The sequence below is a fragment of the Candoia aspera genome, chromosome 4 (assembly GCF_035149785.1).
Source record: "Candoia aspera isolate rCanAsp1 chromosome 4, rCanAsp1.hap2, whole genome shotgun sequence".
NCBI lineage: Eukaryota > Metazoa > Chordata > Lepidosauria > Squamata > Boidae > Candoia > Candoia aspera.
The window spans coordinates 51257381-51281956 of NC_086156.1; the positions used below are offsets into that span (position 1 = coordinate 51257381).

The 24576-nt window shown below is 35.5% G+C and overlaps 1 protein-coding gene across 14 annotated transcripts in view; it reads left to right on the top strand.

Moving 5' to 3' along the window:
• The window catches only part of CLASP2 (cytoplasmic linker associated protein 2), a 142469-nt gene that overhangs the window by 21622 nt on the left and 96271 nt on the right, over positions 1-24576 (top strand). For all 14 annotated transcript variants that reach the window (XM_063304103.1, XM_063304104.1, XM_063304108.1 and 11 more), the window contains exons 4-7: positions 2224-2315; positions 2578-2653; positions 4708-4805; positions 16256-16326. In XM_063304103.1, coding sequence (XP_063160173.1) covers positions 2224-2315; positions 2578-2653; positions 4708-4805; positions 16256-16326 — 337 coding nt within the window. The remainder of the gene's footprint in view (positions 1-2223; positions 2316-2577; positions 2654-4707; positions 4806-16255; positions 16327-24576) is intronic.

Sequence of the window (24576 nt, forward strand, 5' to 3'; positions counted from 1 at the left end):
TTTTGGCTGGTATAAGAAAAAAAATGATAAAAATGAAATATGCTCTATGCTGTCACCTCTTGACCTTGCAACAGTGGAGTGTAAGACTAGGGAAATCACCCCCCCCCCCGGTTTGGGAGACAAATCAATCTCACAGGGTATGAACAGAATCAAAATTTATTCTAAAAAGGAAAAGCTAATAGGTTAAATTCATTAGTTTACATGCAAAACATTCAGTGCTGCAGGAAATAAAAATATAGAGCTACTAAAAGTTCAGACAGCATCTTAAAAGAACCTCCAGTCACAATGTAAAGGAAAGATAAAATTCTGACAGACCATAGGATGATGCTAGTCTGCTGCTCATTTGGACACAATTCCGATTTTAAAGAAGTGCCAATTAGCCTAAAACACATAGGGATTGGATTAAGACAATCATCAGCAGAAACAATAAAACATTACCTAGCAGACACAGAAAAGAAATTAAACTTAGCACAGTTCTTAGCTTACTGGATGGATGACCCTTGGGTACAGATTTATTTCTATGCTGATTCCCTACAAATTTTAACTTAGATCTGAGCCTGAGGAGAGATTGGTTTTCAAACTCTGATCCAGCAGTTTCTGCTTGATTTTTAAAAAGACATTTTCCTCTCTAGCAGAAAAGGAGGGATTAGAGAGAATCTGCTTGTTGTGTATGTGTCAAAACCATGTGCTTCTGCTTGAGATGATGAAGATATTTATTATCTATGCTGGCAGCTTGCCATCTGCCTTGAAGGAGGGTCAGGCAGGCTGAAATAATGAATAGGGTGTGGGTAGCTTGCCTCTTCTCTACAGGGAAGAAACCAAGCCTTATGAGGAAGTGTGAAAGGTACTGAGCCTACTTAGCTTCCCTGAGAGTAAACAATACAATAGTGGTTTACAAACATCCAAAAGGCTGTCACGTGCAAGAGGTGGCAGACCTGTGCTCTGTTACAAGAGAGCAAGATAAGGACCAATGGATTTAAAGGAAAAAAAGCAAAATTGGAACACCTGCTCCCTACTAGAGGTCTTCGTAATGATGACTTACTGAGTTCCTGCACTGTCCAATCTTGAACAAGATGGCTCATATTTAGAAGTTTATTTCTTTATTAAATTTATATCCTGATTTTTTTTTCCCCAGAAGCTCAGTATAAAATCCGCTCCGACCTGTAAATTCTATGATACTTCTCCTGAGCAGGCTTACTTGGAAAGATTTTATATTGATTCCCTGGATAGTATGTTCACTAAGTTCTAAATATCTAATGCTTTATAAATGCATAGTTGTTATTTTTGTTTTTCTTACTGTGAACAATACTAGCTATATTGAAAACTACCTGAAACCCATGTTAAAGTTAATATAGTAGTAGGGAAATTCCACCAAATTGTTTCCATGCCATTTTAAAGTACTGATGTTATTTTGGAATATATACACAGACAATATATCCTGGCTGCCCTTTCTGATTTTATTTTAAAATATCTTTTAAAAAATAAAGAACAATGTAGGTTAATGTAGTCTACATATGCATGCAATGCTATGTTTGTGCTTAGCATGATTTGAATACTGGGAGGGTCTAAGTCATAAAATGCTGCAGTCTAGGAAATGTGCTATTGCTCACTGTGCAGCAGTTGCTAAGCAACCTTTTTCTTCTGAATGCCTGCTGAACAGCAGAGATTATAATGGCAGCATTGCAGCTAAATGGAATAGCAGCTAGAATTTCTTTGCAGTAATATTTCAAAGCAATGTAGTCTTGTAAGCTTCAGTTTGCAGTATTAGCTGTTGTGATACAGCAAAGGTCCTGGGAAGTCCAGAATCATAAAGATAAAAACAAGAAAGGAATAAGGGCAGATGAAACATGGAAAGATAGATGGAAGCAAATGCACGTAGACCAAATTATTCATAATAGAAGAAAGATCCAGAGATCATCACACAAGCTCACTGAAGAACAAAACCAGCACTGAAATTAGAGGACGGACAGAAACAGGAGTATAAGTGTGCACAATAAATATGTCAAATTGTAATTTATACCATTAAAAATCTGCTGTAAAAGAAATTCAGAGCCTTTCTGAATAATGCATTGAAACCACAGTGAGAAGATTCAGTTTAGCAAAGAAAAATTAAGATGAAATATTTAAGTCTTCAGCTGCAATTATTTGGTTCAAATGTTTATAAAACTGAATGTTAACTACATATTTAGAATTAAGTATACATTATCTTTTATTTTTTACTAGTTCATTTGGGAACGGCTCGCTGCTGGCTTTAAACACAAGAACTATCGTTCACGAGAAGGCGTGTGTCTATGTCTTGTTGCAACATTAAACGCGTATGTATTTTAATTTTATGGAAAAAAAGCTCTTAAATTATTTTAATGTACATTTTCTTTCCTTAAACTTTGTACTTTTTAAAATCCTAAACTGAAAAAAGGACTCACTCTAATTATGAATTTATTCATAATGTTTCCAGATATAAGATTTCAGTACTTAGATAATGATAATAGAACTGATATCTATTTATGTCATTGATTCTTTACATGATAGGAAAAAAAATAATGCTTGCTGCATTTTTGTTTTGTTTTATTTTCCTAGCTATGGTGCACACTCACTAATTCTCAGCAAACTGGTGCCACACTTGTGTGTTTTGTCTGGAGACTCCAATAGCCAGGTAAGATTATCATAGTGGAACAACGGAAACAAAGCCCCTATAGAGTCTGATTTCTCTGTTGTCAGTGTTATCTCTGAAGAAAGATTACAAAAAAACCCAAACTCTCTGCTTTCCTGTCTCAGTGATTCATAAAGCTTCAGAGTAGTACAAATTTCTATGAAGTTAGACTAAGAGGTATTCAATCTAAAAAAAATAGAAAAAGTTGGTTGCCTAGCTTCTCATGATCATCTCCAAGTTTTGGGTTGTCTTACATATTTTATATTTATACCATAGAAATAAACTGTAATATATCTTATATTAATACAGGACTTTCTGATCACATGTCAAAGGAATTAATTTATTTCCTGTCCTGGATCTCTTACTCTAATAAACTTTTTAAATTTTGATTTTGAAATAACTTTTCCATCACAGAGAAAAGGTACAAATGGGTTTATTTAGTCAAAATGCTAACTTTTATTATTTTGTATATGTATATGTGTATATATACACATACACACAAGTATAAGAGCTTTTGCAGAAACATTGGAGAGGGGATTTTAAAAAGGCATACAACATGAAATAAGTTTAATTCCTATGAAATTGTTCAGGTTTCAGTTTGGGAGCGAACAAGGTGCTTGGCAGTTATATCATTCTGTAGTCTATTTAGTTCTGATTTAATATATGAATTCATTTGCTGTTTTTGTAAGCAATTGTTTATTTCTTAAGGTATGAAACCAGACTGTTTTAGTTCAGTACATTATGATGAACCAAATTGTGCTCTCAAAAGAATGCCTATTTGTGGAGGCATTGATACAAGACCTTGTAGTTAAACAGAAACCAGTCATTTGGAGTCCCTAGACAAACAGTTCTCAATATTCCCCAAGTTGCCAAATTTTGGATTTGTTATTATTTATTCTTAAATAAAAATTGTTTATTATTTATTCAATTATTTTTAGCTTTTACTTGATTCCCTCCTCCCCCTGACCAGTGACAGGAATCTCTTATAATGCTACTGCTGTATAACCAAGGATATGTGGAAAGCAGAGAGAAAGATACACAGCCCCCTCCCACCACCACAGTAGTATCCTGGCAGGTCTACAAACATTGAAATAGGTCGTTTTGCTTGGTCAGTAAGTCTGCTTTCTCAAACACACCTGAGAGTGGGTTCTGGTAGCTGCAGTCTCATGTCCTACAGCATACAAACAACTTTATCAACAAAGACAAAATGTAGCACTGCCTATTATGCATTTGCCACCTGGGTGGATGGGGTTGACAATTGCCAATCCTGCAGTTGCTCATGCACTTGTGTAGTTGTGGTATATTGGATTACAACCATGAACGTGTGAAAGAAACCTGGAACCTGTCATTTTTATTTTGGATTGTGATTTATTGATGTTATTATCTCTGGATGGAATTCATTGGGGATTGATGGCCCTGTCAGAATTGGACAAGCTGTGATTTTAAATATAACTTGGCTTTTACAGTGAATTTTAAAAAATTTTATACTATTTGCTATACACGCTGTTTATTAGTGTAAACTGCCAGAAGTCTGTGATTGATTTGGTGGGTTATAAATGTAATATATAAATCAATAAATAAAATAACATGCAGTAGGTATGTATTGTAGGTATAGTCAGATACAGCATGATTTGATCAGTGGTATTATAGCAGTAGTGATACAAAGCATGCTTATAGCACAGAAGTTTAAATATTTTCTTTGTGCTATATACTTTTATTGAGTCATATCTATATGTAAATGTCTAGTGCAGTATAGTGTATTAGAAAAGATTAAATTTCAGGAAATTGCCAAGATGGAATTCAATAACTCTAAAGAATTATTTTAGTATGTTTCATCAGATTTGTTGATCAGTGTGCTTGGGAAAAAAATCTAGCAATGTTCAGGTGACAAGTTAAAAATAAAGTAGACTTGTTTCAGCACTTTTCTTAGGTGTACAAATTTTGAAAGGTAGAAGTGGAAAGAGATGGTGGGAAAAAGATTGGAAGATTAGATATTTAACACAGCAAATTATTATATCTTTAAATATTGTTTACCAGTTTGTACTGTATGGTCACAGGTGAGAGATGCTGCAATATTGGCAATTGTGGAGATTTATAGACATGTAGGAGAAAAAGTAAGAGCAGACCTTAATAAGAGAGGAATTCCTGCTGCAAGGTGAGTTTAATATTTGTTCTAAAAGCTATTCATATTATTTAATATATATTACTACGATTGTGTATGCATGCACTTATTAAAAGCCTTCATGAGATTTTATTCTCAGTCAAGTATAAAGTCTTTTTTGCAGAAGACAGTTGACCAATCTAGCGAAGTGCCTGGAAGACAATATTGATACAGGCCAGAATAATGCCATCCTATTTGCTGTTTTGTGATTGAACAAGATGACAAATATTTCTCCTGCATAAACAACCATTTTATCATGTACTGCTCAGTTAGAACAAGAGTTTCTCAGAAATTGTAACATTATAGGAGGAGAGTTGTGTTAATCTATGGCAGCCAAAAACCAGAAGGAGTCTAGTAGCACTTTTCACATTAGCACATTTTATTAGAAGGCAAAAGCTTTCATGAACTATAGCTCACTTCAACAGATGCATAGATTACAAGCACCTTCTGATACCAAACTATTTCAACTTCCCAGGACATTCTGTTACAGATCTCAAAGTAATCATTTTGGGGAAAGAAAAAAAAAATAACAGCACAATGGGATGAGAGAGTGCTAAACTCACATCACAGATTTCACTTTACCTCAGAAAGTCTCAACGAGCGCAATGAGATTTTAACACATTGCAGTTGTTAATTGATAACGTACTTGTAATCTGGTTTACATGTAAACTGCATCTACATAACCAGGCTGTGTTCCTCTCCTTTCCCTCCACTTCATCCCGATTTACATCTGTATCAGTTTAGCCACTGTCTGTATGTATCTGATGTTAAGATTTGTTAGTCTGAAAAGGTGCTACTAGAGTCCTTCTGATTTTCATCTTCTTTTTATTGTGAAGAAGTGGAATAGCCAAACATTTGAAGAGCCTGACTTTTATTTCTTCTGCCATTGATTTGAAAATATCAGCCTTTTGCTGGGGTCTAATATCCTTTAAATCCTACAGGAAAGTAAGGATGCCTTAAATTCTCTTAAGAAATTTGCTTCAGAACCTGAACAGGAAAAACATTCTTTTTAAAACTTAGCCTTACCTAAAAGTATTTGAATCTGCAGTATCGGATCCCCAAAACCTTGGAGAGTAACAGAAGTGAAAGTAAAAGCTCAAGAAAAAATACCTATATGAAATAATGGGGTTATGGTAAACAATGGGAAATCTGCAATGGAAAAATTCTGGTCAGGTTATTCCAGTAACCTAATAAGACACCCTACCCCCCAAAGAATACCACTTTAACTCCTGTGTCATGAAAAAGCCAACTTGCTTTTGGCATCCTACACATTCCTACAGTAAAACACCAGTCCCAAATGCAAATTTATGATGAATCAAACCATATTTATTTTCTGCACCCAATTTTGAGAATTGTCTGGGCATAGATTATATCCTCATTAACACAGATGTTTATTGGCTTCTCTTTGCATTCATTTTTGAGGCATAAAGTAGATAACAATATACATAAAACTGAATACTTTAACAATTGTAAAGAGAGAGTTATAACTATCATAAGGAACTAACCCCATAATTGTACTGTATTCCATATGGTAAGTAATGGTTCAGATTTGCTAGCCACAAATTTTATAAATACTTTAAGCTGTGGTTAGCATCCATAGCAAGTCCACTGGCTTCAGATTGTTAAGCTTATCAGGGATATGACTAAGAATACTGTGGTTGGGGCCAGTTATTCCTACAGTCTGAGGCACAATTTCAAAGCATATGTGGACTAGCAATTACTTTTAGTAATGATACTATTAGCTCTGTGCAGCAGTACTGTTTTCCCATATAACCTGTGATAACAGTAGCAGAGTCAAATCATTTCAACATTGTGAAGAAAGATGATGACAAATATGGGGCTGATTTTACCTGAATTTGCTATAATCAACCCCATATAATAATAAACCCCATATAATCAACCCCATAAAGAGACGGCTTTATACATGGACTTCACCAGATGGACAACACAGAAATCAGATTGACTACATCCTTTGCAGCCAAAGGTGGCAGACATCTGTACAGTTGGTAAAAACAAGACCTGGAGCTGACTGTAGTTCCGATCACGAACTTCTTCTTGCACAATTTAGGATCAGACTAAAGAGATTAGGGAAGACACACAGATCAGCTAGATATGAGCTCACTAATATTCCTAAGGAATATGCAGTGGAGGTGAAGAATAGATTTAAGGGACTGGACTTAGTAGATAGGGTCCCGGAAGAACTCTGGACAGAAGTTGGCAGCATTGTTCAGGAGGCGGCAACAAAATACATCCCAAAGAAAGAGAAAACCAAGAAGGCAAAATGGCTGTCTGCTGAGACACTAGAAGTAGCCCAAGAAAGAAGGAAAGCAAAAGGCAACAGTGATAGGGGGAGATATGCCCAATTAAATGCAAAATTCCAGAGGTTAGCCAGAAGAGATAAGGAATTATTTTTAAACAAGCGATGTGCGGAAGTGGAAGAAGACAATAGAATAGGAAGGACAAGAGACGTCTTCCAGAAAATTAGAAACATCGGAGGTAAATTCCAGGCCAAAATGGGTATGATCAAAAACAAAGATGGCAAGGACCTAACAGAAGAAGAAGAGATCAAGAAAAGGTGGCAAGAATATACAGAGGACCTGTATAGGAAGGATAACAATATCGGGGATAACTTTGACGGTGTGGTCAGTGAGCTAGAGCCAGACATCCTGAAGAGTGAGGTTGAGTGGGCCTTAAGAAGCATTGCTAATAACAAGGCAGCAGGAGACGATGGCATCCCAGCTGAACTGTTCAAAATCTTGCAAGATGATGCTGTCAAGGTAATGCATGCTATATGCCAGCAAATTTGGAAAACACAAGAATGGCCATCTGATTGGAAAAAATCAACTTGTATCCCCATACCAAAAAAGGGGAACACTAAAGAATGTTCAAACTATCGAACAGTGGCACTCATTTCACATGCCAGTAAGGTAATGCTCAAGATCCTGCAAGGTAGACTTCAGCAGTTCATGGAGCGAGAATTGCCAGATGTACAAGCTGGGTTTAGAAAAGGCAGAGGAACTCGGGACCAAATTGCCAATATCCGCTGGATAATGGAAAAAGCCAGGGAGTTTCAGAAAAACATCTATTTCTGTTTTATTGACTATTCTAAAGCCTTTGACTGTGTGGACCAGAACAAATTGTGGCAAGTTCTTAGTGGTATGGGGATACCAAGTCATCTTGTCTGCCTCCTGAAGAATCTGTATAACGACCAGGTAGCGACAGTAAGAACAGACCATGGAACAACGGACTGGTTTAAGATTGGGAAAGGAGTACGGCAGGGCTGTATACTCTCACCCTACCTATTCAACTTGTATGCAGAACACATCATGCGACATGCTGGGCTTGAGGAATCCAAGGCTGGAGTTAAAATCTCTGGAAGAAACATTAACAATCTCAGATATGCAGATGATACCACTTTGATGGCTGAAAGCGAAGAGGAACTGAGGAGTCTTATGATGAAGGTGAAAGAAGAAAGTGCAAAAGCTGGCTTGCAGCTAAACCTCAAAAAAACCAAGATTATGGCAACCAGCTTGATTGATAACTGGCAAATAGAGGGAGAAAACGTAGAAGCAGTGAAAAACTTTGTATTCCTAGGTGCAAAGATTACTGCAGATGCTGACTGCAGTCAGGAAATCAGAAGATGCTTAATCCTTGGGAGAAGAGCAATGACAAATCTCGATAAAATAGTTAAGAGCAGAGACATCACACTGACAACAAAGGTCCGCATAGTTAAAGCAATGGTGTTCCCCGTAGTAACATATGGCTGCAAGAGCTGGACCATAAGGAAGGCTGAGAGAAGGAAGATCGATGCTTTGGAACTGTGGTGTTGGAGGAAAATTCTGAGAGTGTCTTGGACTGCAAGAAGATCCAACCAGTCCATCCTCCAGGAAATCAAGCCAGAGTGCTCACTTGAGGGAATGATATTAAAGGCAAAACCGAAATATTTTGGCCACATAATGAGAAGACAGGACACCCTGGAGAAGATGCTGATGCTAGGGAGAGCGGAAGGCAAAAGGAAGAGGGGCCGACCAAGGGCAAGGTGGATGATGATATTCTAGAGGTGATGGATTTGTCCCTGGGGGAGCTGGGGTTGTTGATGACTGACAGGAAGCTCTGGCGTGGGCTGATCCATGAAGTCACGAAACGAATAAACAACAAACCCCATATTTGTCATCATTTGCCAGGTTTGAAGTATTTTGATGTTGGCATTACTATAATACCAAGTGCTAAAAAGGAAGCTTTACAGTACAAAAACTCTTTATATGTTTTATTGAATTTCTCTGTAATGCTGCTTCTGAGCACAAATTGGGGTTGTCTTTTAATTATTATCCCAGCTCAAATTAAGTCAAACCCACTGGACTGCATAAACGAAGCTCTCATAATGTGTGTGGCAATAGGTCTCTAAATTTTTAAACAGACATTCTTTAATTAAAACTTTCTCCCAAATCAACATGAGGGGAATGTTCTTACTTATGCTAATCGTATGTGGATATTTTGAATTGGAATGCATCATTACTATTTAACAGCATTTATATACTGTCCCAATCTAAAAATCTCTGAACAGTCTTGCATTGTACAATGCAGTATTGTACACACTTCTTAAAAATTGTATATAAATTTTAATTTAACAATTAGTTTACATATTATCATTGTGCTATTTTAAAATAAAAAAGATTAGAAGTAATGCAAACTTGTTTGCATAATGTGTATTACAGTATTACAAACTATTCACATACAAGTCTATTAGTTAAAATATAATCTTTGAATAACTGACTACAGAAATCAGCTGCAGAAGGAAGTACATATATTGTTTAAAGAATTTAGAGGCTTCAGTTTTGGACCAAGTCATCCCAGAGCTAGCTACAAACTTCCATTTGCATGAGAGATCCCATTTCTTATAAAATCCGTTTGGAATCTGGCAATTTTTTAGGAGTTATAGTTGTATTGGGCCTGGGTGTTGCTAAGAGAATTATTTTGAGAAATTGGGAAAGTAGTAATATTCCTGATATTAAGGATTGGATTCAAGCAATGTGTTCCTTAGCTGTTTTCAGAAAGACAGTTTTTCCATTCATCAAAAAAATGACTCAGTATGGTTTTTGGTGGCATAGATTTTATGATGTTTTGTAATGTTAGAGATCTATTAATTTTATTTTTTTAAAGTATACTTTGAAACGTGCTTGGCATTTGATTAATATATGGCATATATAGATATTTGTCCCTTTTCTGGTTTTATGTGTGTATGTGTTTTGTTAAGCTGTATTTTTTTTTGCAGTTTTTCTTTTTGTTTGTTTGTTCTTTTTCTGTTTCTTTTGGCAAAACTTGTTAAGATTAAAAAAATCATAAGAAAAAAAGGTTAGTATTATGATAGCAGTGACTATTGGTAAGGATGAATGATTGCCTTTAAAAGATGTTGTGGTGAAACTGGTGTCTTCAGATTTGTTGCATTACAGCTTACATTATTCCTAGCATTATGGGCACTGAAGTACAGTGGGCGGGGGGGTGTTATCAAGTGGATTTTCTTTAAAGTTTATTCAGGAATTGTTGATACTTTAAAGTGCATCCTTAGTATTTTTGCTGGTAAAATACAAATTTTGCATTTCACGTTTTTATACCATATTAACACTCTTGAGACTGCTTCCAAGGATAGTAAGTGTGGAACATGTTGGCTAGCACTAACCCTGTATGCCTGTTCTCTAATGTACAAAATAAAGACCACTATATGTGCATCTACCAGGTAGAATATCACCTAAATTTAGACTAGAAGACTGTGATATGTAAACTGGCTCCAGAGCATATTCAGAGTCAAAACCAAAAATATACGCACAACAAAAATTCTTCTCCTGATCAATATATTTTACAGTATTTTTCAATTTGCTGGTATCAAATCTAAGCTCACTCTTAAACCTGAAGTTTCATTTAGTTTTTATGCATAATACTTATTGATAGTCATATTCTCCATGTATTTGACCATTTTTTATTTTGAATTTAACTTTATACAAAAGGCAAAAATGGGAATATGATGCTTCCTGCAGAGTTGAGTGTAGAATAATAAACTAGCCTTTCCCGTACTTTTCTGTTCATTACATTTGTGGAGAAGTGAGAGGTTGGTTGTACCAAAAATAAAGATTGGACAATATATTGTGCCAAAATTTGTGACGCTTTGAAGATGGTATGTTCAGGAATCCAGTGAGCTTATATAAATTTAGTCATTCATCTGAATTACCAGAAGGAACACCCCTCTCTGTTTAGGTCCTCAGATTACTTTTCTGTTTCCCTGGGCAAAGAAAATTTTGTTGTTGTTTATTTGTTCAGTTGCTTCTGACTCTTTGTGACTTCATGGATCAGCCCACACCAGAGCTTCCTGTCGGTCGTCGCCACCCCCAGCTCCCTCAAGGTCAAATCCTTCACCTCTAGAATATCATCCATCAATCTTGCCCTTGGTCAGCCCCTCTTCCTTTTGCCTTCCGCTCTCCCTAGCATCAGCATCTTCTCCAGGGTGTCCTGTCTTCTCATCATGTGGCCAGAGTACTTCAGCTTTGCCTTTAATATCATTCCATCAAGTGAGCAGTCTGGCTTTAATTCCTGGAGTATCGACTGCTTTGATCTTCTTGAAATCCAAGGCACTCTCAGAATTTTCCTCCAACACCACAGTTCAAAAGCATCAAAATATTGAGTACATATTGTAAAACTTGGCCTAATATCTACTTATTTGGGACTAAGTCCCATTGAAACTCAGTAGACCTACTTCTGCTGGTGTTTGGATTTAGTTTCTGGAAGAGCTGCTTATACTGAGACACATCATCTATTGGCATGAGACCAAGAAGATAAAAGGCACAAGAGGATAGGTATCACCAGAGAAAGAAGCCTGCTTCGATCTGCCCCTTTGATGTCATTTTCCACAAGCATCCATACTTACCATTACATTTCTGCTGCCTTTTCTTTCATTGTTTTAAAAACCTTTCTGAATTATTTCTTTTTCCTTGAACTACCATCTCTACAAACCACATCAGCCTTGCTGCTTTATTTGTGATGATAGCAGTCATATACTGCTTGCCTTGCAGCATTTCTCAACAGGTGAAAATGTTATGCAGAGAAGTTTCTATTTATCTGTGTGTATTCAGCAGGATTTAGTGTATCGGTCTTGCAAGGAGTTTTTTTGCCCATGTGCTTTTTCCTGCTAAGTATGCAATTTGCATGGGTTAGTTAATAGAATAAAACTTGATTGGCTGAAATTGTTCTTCCCCTTCTCTTTCTTTTTTATGGTCAGCACTACTGTTATGTCTGATGAAAAATAATCTTAAAAATAAGCTCACACTTACTGTTACAATAAAGCATACTCTGCATGAGGCTGCTTCTGAGGACCACTTGGAAATTACTTTTGCTGCAGAATTGATTACAAATGATTATTTATTTGCATTGCTTGTATGTGTTCCATTCCTCAGATAACCGGGTACAGAGCCATAAAGGGCTTAAAGGTGACAACCAGTACCTTGAATGACATCCAGAAGTCAACTAGTAACAAATGCAGCTCCCAAAGAGGTCACCTGAGTATATTGAGATACTGCCTGGGCCACCACATTCTGCACCAGCTGTAGCTTCCAGATGTTCTTCAAGGACAGCCTTATATAGAGTGTCTTACAACAGTCCAGACATTTAATATTACCTGAGGCTTTTAAAAATTTGGCAGCTTTTTTACTATTTGGGGGGAGAAGAGTTTGGGAAGCACAGTTCTAAGCGTCATGCTGCTTAGTAGCTATAGTTTATGTTTACCTTAAACTTAACATACCTATTTTGTTTTGTTTTGCTTGCCAAAAAGTGTTCTATGTCTTAATATAATTTTTGGAACCTCCAGAGATAGCAAGAAAAAGAATAGTTAGTTCTTTCTCATACAGAAAAAAATTGCAGTATATTTCCTTGTCCATTAATGGTTCTTTCATTCTTTTTCACATTCTCTGTTGACATAGTACTTGACTTCTTTTAGCCCTTCCTAGCCTGGCATTAAGGAAAAAAATGTTTACACCTTGGATATTTTGCCTTGTTCTCTGAATTTCTGTATCCCCATATCCTACAAGCTACTTAAGATCAAATAACAATTGCTGGAATGAAATTAGGGAATATTTTACTCACTCTTAAAAGTAAATATATGCTGGAAAATTTAAGTAGTTCACAATTTCAGACCATTGTTATATTTTGATATAGGGGTGCTTTAGAGTTTGTGAACCCTTTTGAATGTTCAATATTTCCATATAAATATGACCTAAAAGTGTTATCTGTTCTCCACACAAGTCCTAAAACTAGATAAAAGAGAACCCAGTTAAATGAGTCAAAAACATTATATTTGTTCATTGATTTATTGAGGAAAATGATCCAAAGCTACATATACGTGGCAATAGTATGTGAACCTTTGCTTTCAGTAACTGGTGTCCCCACCCCCCTTGGCAGCAATAACTGTAACTAAATGTTTCCAATAACTTTTGATCAATCCTGCTCATCGGCTTGGAGGAATTTTAGCCCATTCCTCCTTACAAAACAGCTTCAAGTGAGGTATGTTGGTGGGCTTTCTTGTACAAACTGCCCTCTTCAGGTCCTTCCACATTTCTATAGGATTATAGTTAGGAGTGTGACTTGGCCATTCCAGAACAATAACTTTCTTCTGCTTTAATAATTCTTTGGTCATACGACTTGTGCGTTTTGGGTTGTTGGCTTGCAGCATGACCCACTTTCTCTTGAGCTTCAATTTACAGACAGATACCCTGACATTTTCCTGTAGAATTTGCTAGTACAATTTAGAATTCATAGTGCCATCAGTGATGGCAACTATCCTGGTCCAGAGGCAACAAAGCAGGCCCAAACCATGATATTGCCACCACCATGTTTCACAGATGGGATAAGGTTCTTATACTGGAAAGCAGTGTTTAGCTTTTGCCAGACATTATACTTTTCATTCAGGCCAAAAAGTTCTATTTTGATCTCATCCATCCACAGAATGTTCTTCCAATAGCCTTCTGGCTTACCCACATGGTTTTTGCAACTTTAGACGGGCATAGATAGATAGATAGACGGACAGACAGACAGACAGATTCTTCTTTTCTTTTTTTTGAGAGTAGTGGCTTTCTTCTTGCAACCCTGCCATGCACATCATTGTTGTTCAGTATTCTCATGAACACCGACATTTGCCAGTGCAAGAGAGACCTTTAGTTCCTTCGACATTACCCTGGGGTTCTTTGAGACCACCTGAAGTATCACATGCCTTGCTCTTGTGCGATCTTGGCTGGTCGACCACTCCTTGGGAGTGTAACAGTGGTGTTGAATGCCTCCATTTGTACATGTTCTCCCTGACACTGGACTGGTGGAGTCCAAATTCTCAGGAAATAGTTTTGTAACCTTTCTAGCCTGGTGAGCATCAACAACTGTTTTTCAGAGGTCCTCAGAAATCTCCTTTGTTCGAGCCATGACAAGTTCCACATACCTGTGTTGTGAAGATCAGATTTTGATAGTGAATGCCCAGAATTCTGTTCTTCAAATAAGGCAGGACCTCCCACTCTCACCCCTGATTATCATCCCATTGATTGAAATACCTGACTCTAATTTTCCTAATTGATTGAAATACTTGACTCTAATTATGAACTGATAATCCTAGAGGTTCACATACTTTTGCCATACACAAATATGTAGCTTTGGATTATTTTCCTTGAAAAATCAGTGAACAAGTATAATGTTTTTGACTCATTTGTTTACTTGGGTTCTCTTTATCTAGCTTTAAGACTTGTGTAAAAGCAGTCACATTTTAGGTAATTATTATGCAGAAATATTGAAAATTCAAAAAGGTTTGCAAACTTTGAAGGACCACTGTATCTAACTGTTGTCTTTATTGCGGCTCTTCCTCCTGTTCCTCAAGGTTATTCTTTCTGCCCATTACAACTATACCAGAGATTTCAACAAATACTGTACCTGAATACTTTCTGCTTCAGCCGTTGTCCTTTAAGGTGCTTTCTTTTTTTTCCCCAAGAACTCTATGAAGTGGCAATATGAGGGACTTTGCTTTAATTTCATAGTTCCCCAGAAAGGATGCTTCCATACCAGTCTTTGATCTCTGTGATGCACATTTTTTTCTAGACCCAACTCCCACCCTAAATCTATCAGGGCCCTATAAAATTGCACTGTGCATGTGCAGAATTCTCCAGTGTAATTGAATTGGTTGGATAGATACTCTGTGTTTATACAAATATAAACACTAAAAATGCACTTTTTAAAAATCTGCAAGAAGGATAAAAGATACCTTCCCTTCTCTATATTCTAATCTCTTATATTTTTATAAAGGAAAAATAGTAATATGTTATCCCCAACTTGTTAATTGGATTTTTCTAAATTTTTATAGCTGCTTTAGTGAAACTGTCTTTGGTGAAGCTACTTTAATCTACGTAGGCATATATTGCCTCCTTTAAAATCCTTCCTCCCTCTTTTGGAAGAAATTTCAAGGAGTAATTATTGTGAATGTTTATCATTTGGTTGCATATTGCCCCTGTTAATATTTAAGTTAATCATTGTTCTGAAAACTTTATTTTGAATGTAAGGTTTCAGGAAGTTAATAACTGTACAGTAGTTGACTCCATGTAGTAGAGTATTGCTGAGAATTATATGCACAATATATTTTGAACAGAGAAATCTGTTTTGAAAATGAATGTTTCCAAGCAGTATTAATATTTCAGATACCATATACTGTAATAGAAAAATGATTTTTCATTAAGTTAGGACCCACTGGTTACAGCCTGCCCCATGTTTTGTTTTCTCTGAGCCTCTAACACTCTTATATCATTGAAATCTAACTTCATGTTATAAAAAATACAATTATCACACCAGATATACAGCTTTGAATTCTGGGCTGAGAAATAGACAATACAGTAATAAAAAGAATGAGCAAATCTAAAAAGGATTACCAAATTCTAAGAACAGCAAGCACTAGGAAGCTAGCCAAAATTAATTGCTAAAATTAGGCTTAGATGTAAAGAATGAATATTAGAGAAATGGACAGTATCTTAAACTGGAAACCCAGAAACAAGTTTGAGCACAAGATATGTTAGTATTATGTTTTAGGTAGATAATTGTAAGGAAAAAAAGTATGAGGAGACTCTCATCTGACACATTATATTTATAATTAAACAAGAATGTTATCTTACCAGATTATCTTCCTTGACAGATGTACTTTTTGTTTTTATCCTACTTTAAAAACAGACTAGACTATGCTCACTATAATCTGTTAAATTGTGTACTACCTTTGATTCTTGTGTTTGTGAGAATGGCATTTCTAAAACTTGGTGTTCAAACAGAGAAAAGAAAATCTTAAATTGTGGATATGACATTAAATCATGATCTAAAATAATAATTTGGATTTGGTAGGGAAAAGTGTGAAATGTTTATTTCATTTGTACTGTGTTTTTTTCCAGATTACAAACAATATTTATGAAATTTGATGAAGTAAGAAACAGCGGCAGTATGATTTCAAGCAGTGTAAGTGGTGAGTATCCTCCAGTTTATGTGACTTTGGTGTTGAAAGTAGTCAATTTTAAATGAATATTTAAAATGAAAGGAGTTTTAGCACCTCTGTTTATGAATGAAGTTAATATAGTTGCAGAAATATGTGTACTCTTTGAATCACATAAATTTTATTGCTAGTATTTCTGCATCTGTAATAAGAAAAATTTTATAAGGTTCAATAAACGTATCAGAACTTCTTCATTAGTTATTGATATCAAGTAGAAGATCCATGATAGCCATTACTGAGTTAGAATAATTAAATCCTTACTGGCTTTACAGTACCTTTTGTGATTAAGGTCAGTTTTTGACTATATTGATCACATTTATTCTGATAATGTATCTTATAGGTTTATGACTGTTTTTTAACTTTGTTCTTTATCTTTTATGCTGAATTTTTCATCTGATTTTATTATTTAATTTTATGGTCATTTGTGTTCCTTTGTGCTTCTGTTTTGCTTCTAATTTTTGAAGTACTAAAAGGTAGAAGTGATATTTTTATTACATTTGTATAGTGTGGTGTTTAAGTGTTTGGATTTGGCCCAAGGAAGCCCATGTTCAAATCCTCAGTCAGTGACAGATCTCACAGAGGGTCTTTGTGCAAAGTCTTCAGTCTTTTCAATATAGTCCATCTAAAAAATTGTTGTGGGATGAAACAGGGGACCCCACGATGCAGTTATGATTTCTGAGAGGAAGGGCAGGATGTAAGTGCAACAAATATATGAAGATTGGGTAGCACTAGTTTCTCACTGTTTCAGAAACCTTTCTAACACTTTTTTGCACTTCAGTTGCCTTACCATAAATAGTGTATGAAAAACCTTGCCTCTAACAGCTTATTTATATCAACGAAAGCACAAATTCCTTTTTAAAAATAACAACTCACATGAGACACAGTGATGCATTCTATGAGCATTTCTAGCATACCCTTAATTACAAAAGGTACCTGTGTTTGTTTCTGTAGATGAGCATCACTGTCATTATCCTGCTTATAGTATATTAACCATTCAGCAAAACAAATTCTTGTATATATAAGGCAAGAAAAAATACTACATATAACTTACATTATTGACTCAACATTTTCTTCAGACTGTATGTATCATACAACTGATATTATGTTTCTGTTTTGATTACAGTATACAGTATCTTTATGGCATGGGAAAGATCAGTTTTTGTTCCAATTCTTTAAATAAATTACATAACTATATAATAAATACAAATTGGTATTTCTGTTGCAAGTCTGTATAAGTACATTACTCATAATAAGTCTCTTCAAAAGTTGTACGTTGTATAGCAGCTGTGGTACGTGAACACTTCTGTTGTGGCTTTTAACTGTTCCCAGGTCTTGTCAGTTGTTTTTCATTTGTAATCTTCATGGAAATTGATGTGCTCCTCAAAACAAGGTGTGTTACGTTTCTCCTAGTTCATCCTAGCAGATAAGCGACCATTTCCATGAAAGCAGACATTGCAGACACCGCCAGAACTCATAGAATGTACATTGATTTTAGCTGTAAATACAAAGCTGACACGTTGAACCTTTTTCCCCAACATAAAACTAACTCCCTTGACTGTTAAGCCAAGTAAAAAATAGTATTCACTGAGAGGTTGGGGTGGGGGGAACAGTTGGAAGGCATTTTGCAGTAATCTCAATTTGTTTTAATTTCTTTTGTTTCCCCTCTTTTTTCATACCTTGGGTTATTTTGTGTTAATGGATTTAATCCTGTATTAACTTACCTGTAGTATATTAGTCCATGAGTCATTTTCCTGATTAGCATAGTATAGCTATCTGCCAGATAATTCTTATAAATTTGTGAAGTGAGATGACAGTTCATCCTCAGCTTGATATAGAATTTCAGAACCAGTCACTGGTTTACTGAGAAATAGTTCCGGGGCAGGAATACCTTTCAAAGACAAAAAGGAAATCTGAAAATACTATCAGATTAATCTTTGACTTCAGATACTGTGAATAGTAGGAAGAGCTGTAGTAGTCATGGGAACTGACTGGAGGCTGATTATGTTAGAACGAATGAAAGAAGAGGAGTGCTTTCCCTGTCTCAATAAAGCAGCATGTATATTTTCTTGCTTGCCCATATCTTTAGGAACAGCAAGACCAATCTTCAAGCCATTCCATTTGTTTCTGGTGGATCTCACCCCACCAGCTGGAGAAGAGAAAATAATGTTGTAACAGGACACAGAGTTTACTTTGAGAGGAGGGCGGGGAGAAGAAATAATTGGTATTTTTAATGAGTTGTAGCCTGAAGAAGATAAAGATGGTTTGTTTACCTTTGCATTTCCAGTGCAGTCTACTGGTAGTGATTGAACCAGTTTTGTTATCTCTTATCCCAGGAGTTCAGGGGTAAGGCTGAGAATTAGGCTGAGAAAATGTGTCCATTTCCCAGTGAGCTTTGTGGTTGAGCAGGGAGCTTAACATGGATCCTCTTGGTTCTTATTTTAGACTCGTATTTCACCTATAACTCTACGCAGAGTCCCCTTACTCAATTTGTTTCTGCATCCTTTTCTGAAATATGTAAAAGAAGATTCTTAGACCTTTTCTTTTTTAAGGAGAAGCAGAGTCTCAACACATTTTTGTGTGAAAGTGCATAGGCTGTCAAGATTTAAGGAAAAATCCCTGCAGTTAAATTTGTGAGTCTACTTCACTATAAAAATACATTTTAACTGTAGTTCATGATTTAAATAGCTTGCTGAATCAATTATGTAATTTGCTAATGTGTGTGCACTAAATTGTGTTTTTTATTTTATATTTATAAAACTTCTGTGAGAAATATTTGTATTTGACTTTCCTGAATTGCTGTGAAATGGAAGTCTTGTTGGCAACAGATTTGCCTTTACTATGTGGTTGATTCAGATTTATGTCACTGGCTTTACCAGAAACAGTGGCACAGCTTTCTTTGAACAGAAGAGCCTTTGACAGTCTGCCTTTGACGTGATTGTTTACAGCGGCTGGTGATAGTCATGTACAATGGGAGATTGAGAGCACAGCAAAAAAAATAATACATCTTCTATTTATTTCTACCTATACTGTCCTTATCTCGCTGATGGTAAATGTTTTATTTTGCTGATCTTTTTTGGCTGTAATAGAATTTGATTTGATTCTGTTACACCTATGTAAATCAGGTAATCATTGCGGTCATGTGACTAATCCTGATTATACATGAATCCTTAGGGAATGTAAGCAAGACATGGTTCCCAAACACATGCCTTGTGTTTTGATGATTACATTAAAAGCCCTTGTGGAATAATTTCTATTGGTTGTAAGCAGAATCTTTAAAGAAAAAAGCTTAGAGCAAAGGTAGAGATAAGGGAGGGGGGAGATCTTACTGTAACACTGTAATGCATCATTGGTTTAAGCAGTAATGAGGTTTATTGTAATAGATGGAAGGAGTTTCCTAAAAGAAGCAGGACTTTTATTTTGAAGTGGCAGAGCAGCTGTTGCTTGTTGCAGTATAGAGCTGCAGATCTGACTGGGTCACACAGTGCTGTGTCTGTTTTCACGCTGCACTGGATTGAGAGTGGCGCAGGAACATACAGTCTTATATTGTATTTGGCTTCTTTGAAAAATCATCTAGTAGTATTTCAACTGCGTAATGGCTGTTGGGGATGGTGAGTACCACTTTCATTTTTAGTAATTTTTATTTAAACATAACAGTGATCAAAACATTGAAAATAACTGTACAGTTCATATAGTTATTATGCAGATTTTAATTTGGTGCACTTGAATGTTGATACAACCTTACCATGATAAGCATGTCAAATCCATGTTGTACCATTATTTATATATGATCTTTTTTATGGCTTTAAATTTAAATTAGGTTTAAGCAGAAGTACAAGTAGTATACATACAGAATAGCTCTGTTTCTTTCAATTGTGTCCCTGGCTTTATGTTCTGAGAAACTGAACGTGTCATCTTACCTGGCTACAAATTAGTGTAAAAGTATCCTTACTTTATTATGATACTATACTTTTTTCAAGTAAAAAGGGGGATCTTTTAAGAACAAAGATATGTGAAAGTCTTGAAGTAAGGCTGATGTATAATTTGAATCCTACAGGGTAGGTTGTCATGGCCATCATCTTGTACAATCTGTCTTCAGTATCTTGACACAATAAAGATTAAAATGTGTTAATTAGTTTATTTTAAATGGGGCAGTTCAATTACATTATTCTTTAGACATTTTGTGATATATTCAGATGTTACTGGATAGACAGACTGTATTGTTTCCTTTTACGGAACTTAATATACTATCTCCAAACATTATATATACGTCAGCATGCATTAAGTTTATTCTTCAGTTCATACTTAATGCTTGAGATAATCTATTCACAGTCCAGTTTGCCTGTAGGAATAAATAATTAGTTTGAAGGTGAAAGCATTGAAGACAATTATTGCTGGTACATATCTATTTGTGGAATGAGTGTTCTTACACTATGGATTCCTGAGATGTTTGTATTCTAACACTTGGAAATTAGGAAAAAAAACTTGACCTTTGATATTATTAGATACAGGTTACCAGTTCATTGAAAGTTTATAAATGTATTTACATTGCGAGTTCATCACTTATGTAATTAAATCTATTTAAATATGAGATTTCTCAGTATATGTCTTAGAAAACATCCCTTAGATTTATCTTCCTATACTGGACAATCTAAAAACTTTTGTCTACCTAATATTCCATAGATTAGTTATGATGAATTTATTAATCTTTGTATTTAGATTTATCACCATCTTGTGATTAGCTTTGCATGTGGAACAGGTTATTTATGTGTTTTATCTATTTCTGTAAAGTGGAATTTTACTTCCTCTGTAGCATATATTAAATCATTCTGGATTATAGCCAGATTTTATTAAGCATTGTAAGGATGCCTTTTTATTGATCTGCTTTTTCCACAAATAGCATCATTTATATACTCATTTTAATCAGGACATTTGCTTACTTCAAATGCAGTACTTGAAAGTATACTTGAATAACTGCCATGAGCAAGAATTTAATTGTTTATTATGCCAAGTATTTGGTTTCTGAATGAAATACTACAGCATGATGTCAGGTGACACTGGTGTGGAAAAGCCTTAAGTGAAATATCAGATGCAATTGCAGTTCTCTAAAAGATTCTGTAAGCATATTGTTTGTTGAATCTGGAAGGAATTAAGGAATTATCCAGACAACCAAATAAGTGAATGTCATGGTAGAGGTCAGTGTGGTGTGGTGATTAAAGTGTTATACTGGCATCAAGGAGACCCATATGCAAGTCCAGCCTCAGCCATTGAAGTTCACTTTGGGTGACTTTGGGCAACTTTTCAGGCCAACCTTTCTTACAGGGTTGTGGCGAAAAATGGGAGGAGAGAACACTGTACACTGCCCTGAAGCAAAGGCAATCAATGAATCTATTTGCTTTTGCTTCTCTCCAGATTGAATTATGATAATGCAACAGGACTTTCCTGACTCCTTGCTACTGTCCTTCTAGAGCTATTTTCAATGTGAGGGGCCCTCTAAAATACAAAGAATGATGCAGTTGAAAAAATAAATTGGAGGTAACTCCATGGTTAAGTATCTTCAATGTGTCAGATTTACTAATAGAAATAAAGATGGGAACAACAGAATTTAATTAAAGCTTAGTAGTAATATATTGCAAATTCTAGAGGTACTGTGTTAAATATGTTATTTATTCACAGGTAAAGATTTCTTCAAGGTATGAAATCTACCAGAATGTTGTCTTAGGTATATTCGGAATCCAAGTAGAAGGACAGTGATTGTAATATATACTTTACTTCAATAGCTTTCCTTAATGTAATTTTGTACATTTCAAACTTGTACATTGAATTTGATCCTAAATTTTCCATAATGACCGCTGTGAGTGTAAAAGACTACTTTCCTTTTGTTTTAAAACTCCCAGCTTTCCTCTTTTAAATAACACCCTTAATATATATTGTAAGGCTTCAGTGATCATAGTTTGTTCTTTTCATATTTTGAAATGTATGAATGTTTGTTCATAAAAATATTTTATTATTTTTACATCAGATTCTAATGCTACTGAAAAAACAGAATAGTTCTTGACACTGGTTTTTGTGTTTGTGTGAGAGAGAGAGAGAGAGAGAAATAGGATAAAATTGTATCGCTTGTTAATCAAATTAAGGTTTTCAGGGTTCTATCCAACATATTTGCTGTGTATTGTTACAGTGCAGGGCACAAGATCAAGCTGTGTAATTTGAGACTCATCAAAACGTTACTGTTTTGTTGAATGTGAATTTGTTAGTAGTTAATCTTTTTCTTCATTAGTGAGTTCAAACTCTAAAGGAATTTATTTAAATTGATACTTAGCCTTTAGTATCTTGGTAGCAACACAGAGTACATGGCCTTCCCCTCAATTTATTCCCACTACAGTTTTATGAGCTAAGACTTAATGGCTGGGCCAGGATCATCTTATGGATTTTGTAACTAAATAAATATTGTAACCTAACCCTGCTTAGTCCAACACTGTAACCATAATACTATACTGGTTCTTATTTTAAACTGTTGGAAGATTTAGATTTGTTGAAAGGGCATAGATGGGTTAATTCCTGATTACAAATCATTTTAAATTACGGTTAAAATGGATTGTCCTATAGCATGCTATATTTAATATCAAACTGGAGTATATTTAATAGAAAACTTCCTTGTACTTTAAAGCTTGTTAAACAGAACTTGTATTTCAGATAGATTGAAATTATTACATATTTGTGTTTAATGCTGACATGTGCAAGGTGGTGTTCACACTTGCGGTCCTTGACCTCATTTTTTAAGGCCTTAATTATGTTTAATTTTTCCTATTTGTAAACAATCCACATTTCAATAGTTTTTTGGACTGAGGCAATTTCAGATTGTTTCTGGAAGGAATCGTATTTTCTCTTGAGGAGAAAAGCTAAATATATTTAGATTACCCATGGAATTGTAAAAAATTAAGGTGTCATATTGCAAAGAAAAGCATGTTAGCTGCTAAGGCAGACTAGTAAGACATAGTTGTGGCCGCATTTCCCAAGTTTTTCACTGCTAATAATGGAAAGACCTTACAGATTTCTCATTTGCTTTATTCCCATATCCTTCCTTTAGTCAAAGATATTCTGAGAATCTTACGTCCCCTAAAATTCTCTTCTAGAGATCAAAATATTGTACCTTAAATTTCTTTGATTATATGGTATTACTGTCTGAAACATTTTAAAACATTGGTAATTTTTTTTACTTAAAGTAGCTTAATAAATCAATATTAATCCTTTTGATTGATGTCAAACTACAATTCATTACACGCTTAACCTGTGAAAAAATTTCACCATATTTAAAGGAGCTTATTTTTAGTAGATAGAAGATCTATAGTTATTGTTCAGTCAAACAGTACATTCTTTTCATGGCCTGATAGACACTGTTTTGCAAGGATTGCCTGTCAGTATCTGCTGCTTTGAGTTCTTGTAAACTCACACTTATGTCATCAGTGATAATATCTAGCTACCTTGTCCTCTGTTGGCATCTTTTTCTGTTCCCTTCAATTTTTCCAAGCTTCAGGAAGCTTCTCCAGTGACTATTGCATTTGCATTAATGTGTTCAAAATATTTAAGCTTTGATTTCATTATTAGTGCTCTCAGTGAGCAGTCTAATTTTACTTAGAATCATAGAATCCAGGTAGGGACTTTGGAGGTCTTCTAGTCTAACTTCCTGTCCACTGCAGGAATTTTCAGACCATTCCAGACAATTGCTGTCCAACCTTTGTTTGGAAATCTCCAGTGATGTAGCATCCACAACTCCAGGAGGTATTCCATCGCTTAATAGCTCTTCCGGGTGGGACATTCCTCCTTATTTCAAGTTTGGATCTGTCTCTGTAAAGCTTCCACCCATTGGTTCTTGTCCTACCCTCAGACACTACTGAGAATAAATCCACACACTCTTCCCTGTGACAGCCCTTCAAGCCTGTTATCATGGCTTCCCTTCTGTTCTTTAAGCAGAAGGTTTCATAGCATAAGCATTTAGCCTCCAAATTTAAAGTTCGTCACCATCTTTGTTGCTGTCTCTGCACCCTTTCTAGTTCCTCAGCATCCTTGTATTGTGACCAAAACTTGTCACAATATTTAGGTGCAGTCTGACCAGTGGTACATTTAGTGATTTTTGACATTATACCTATGCTGCTTCCATTGGCTGTTTTGGTTTCTGTAGCACGCTGCTAGGCCATGCTTAATCTGTGGTCTACCAGGACACAC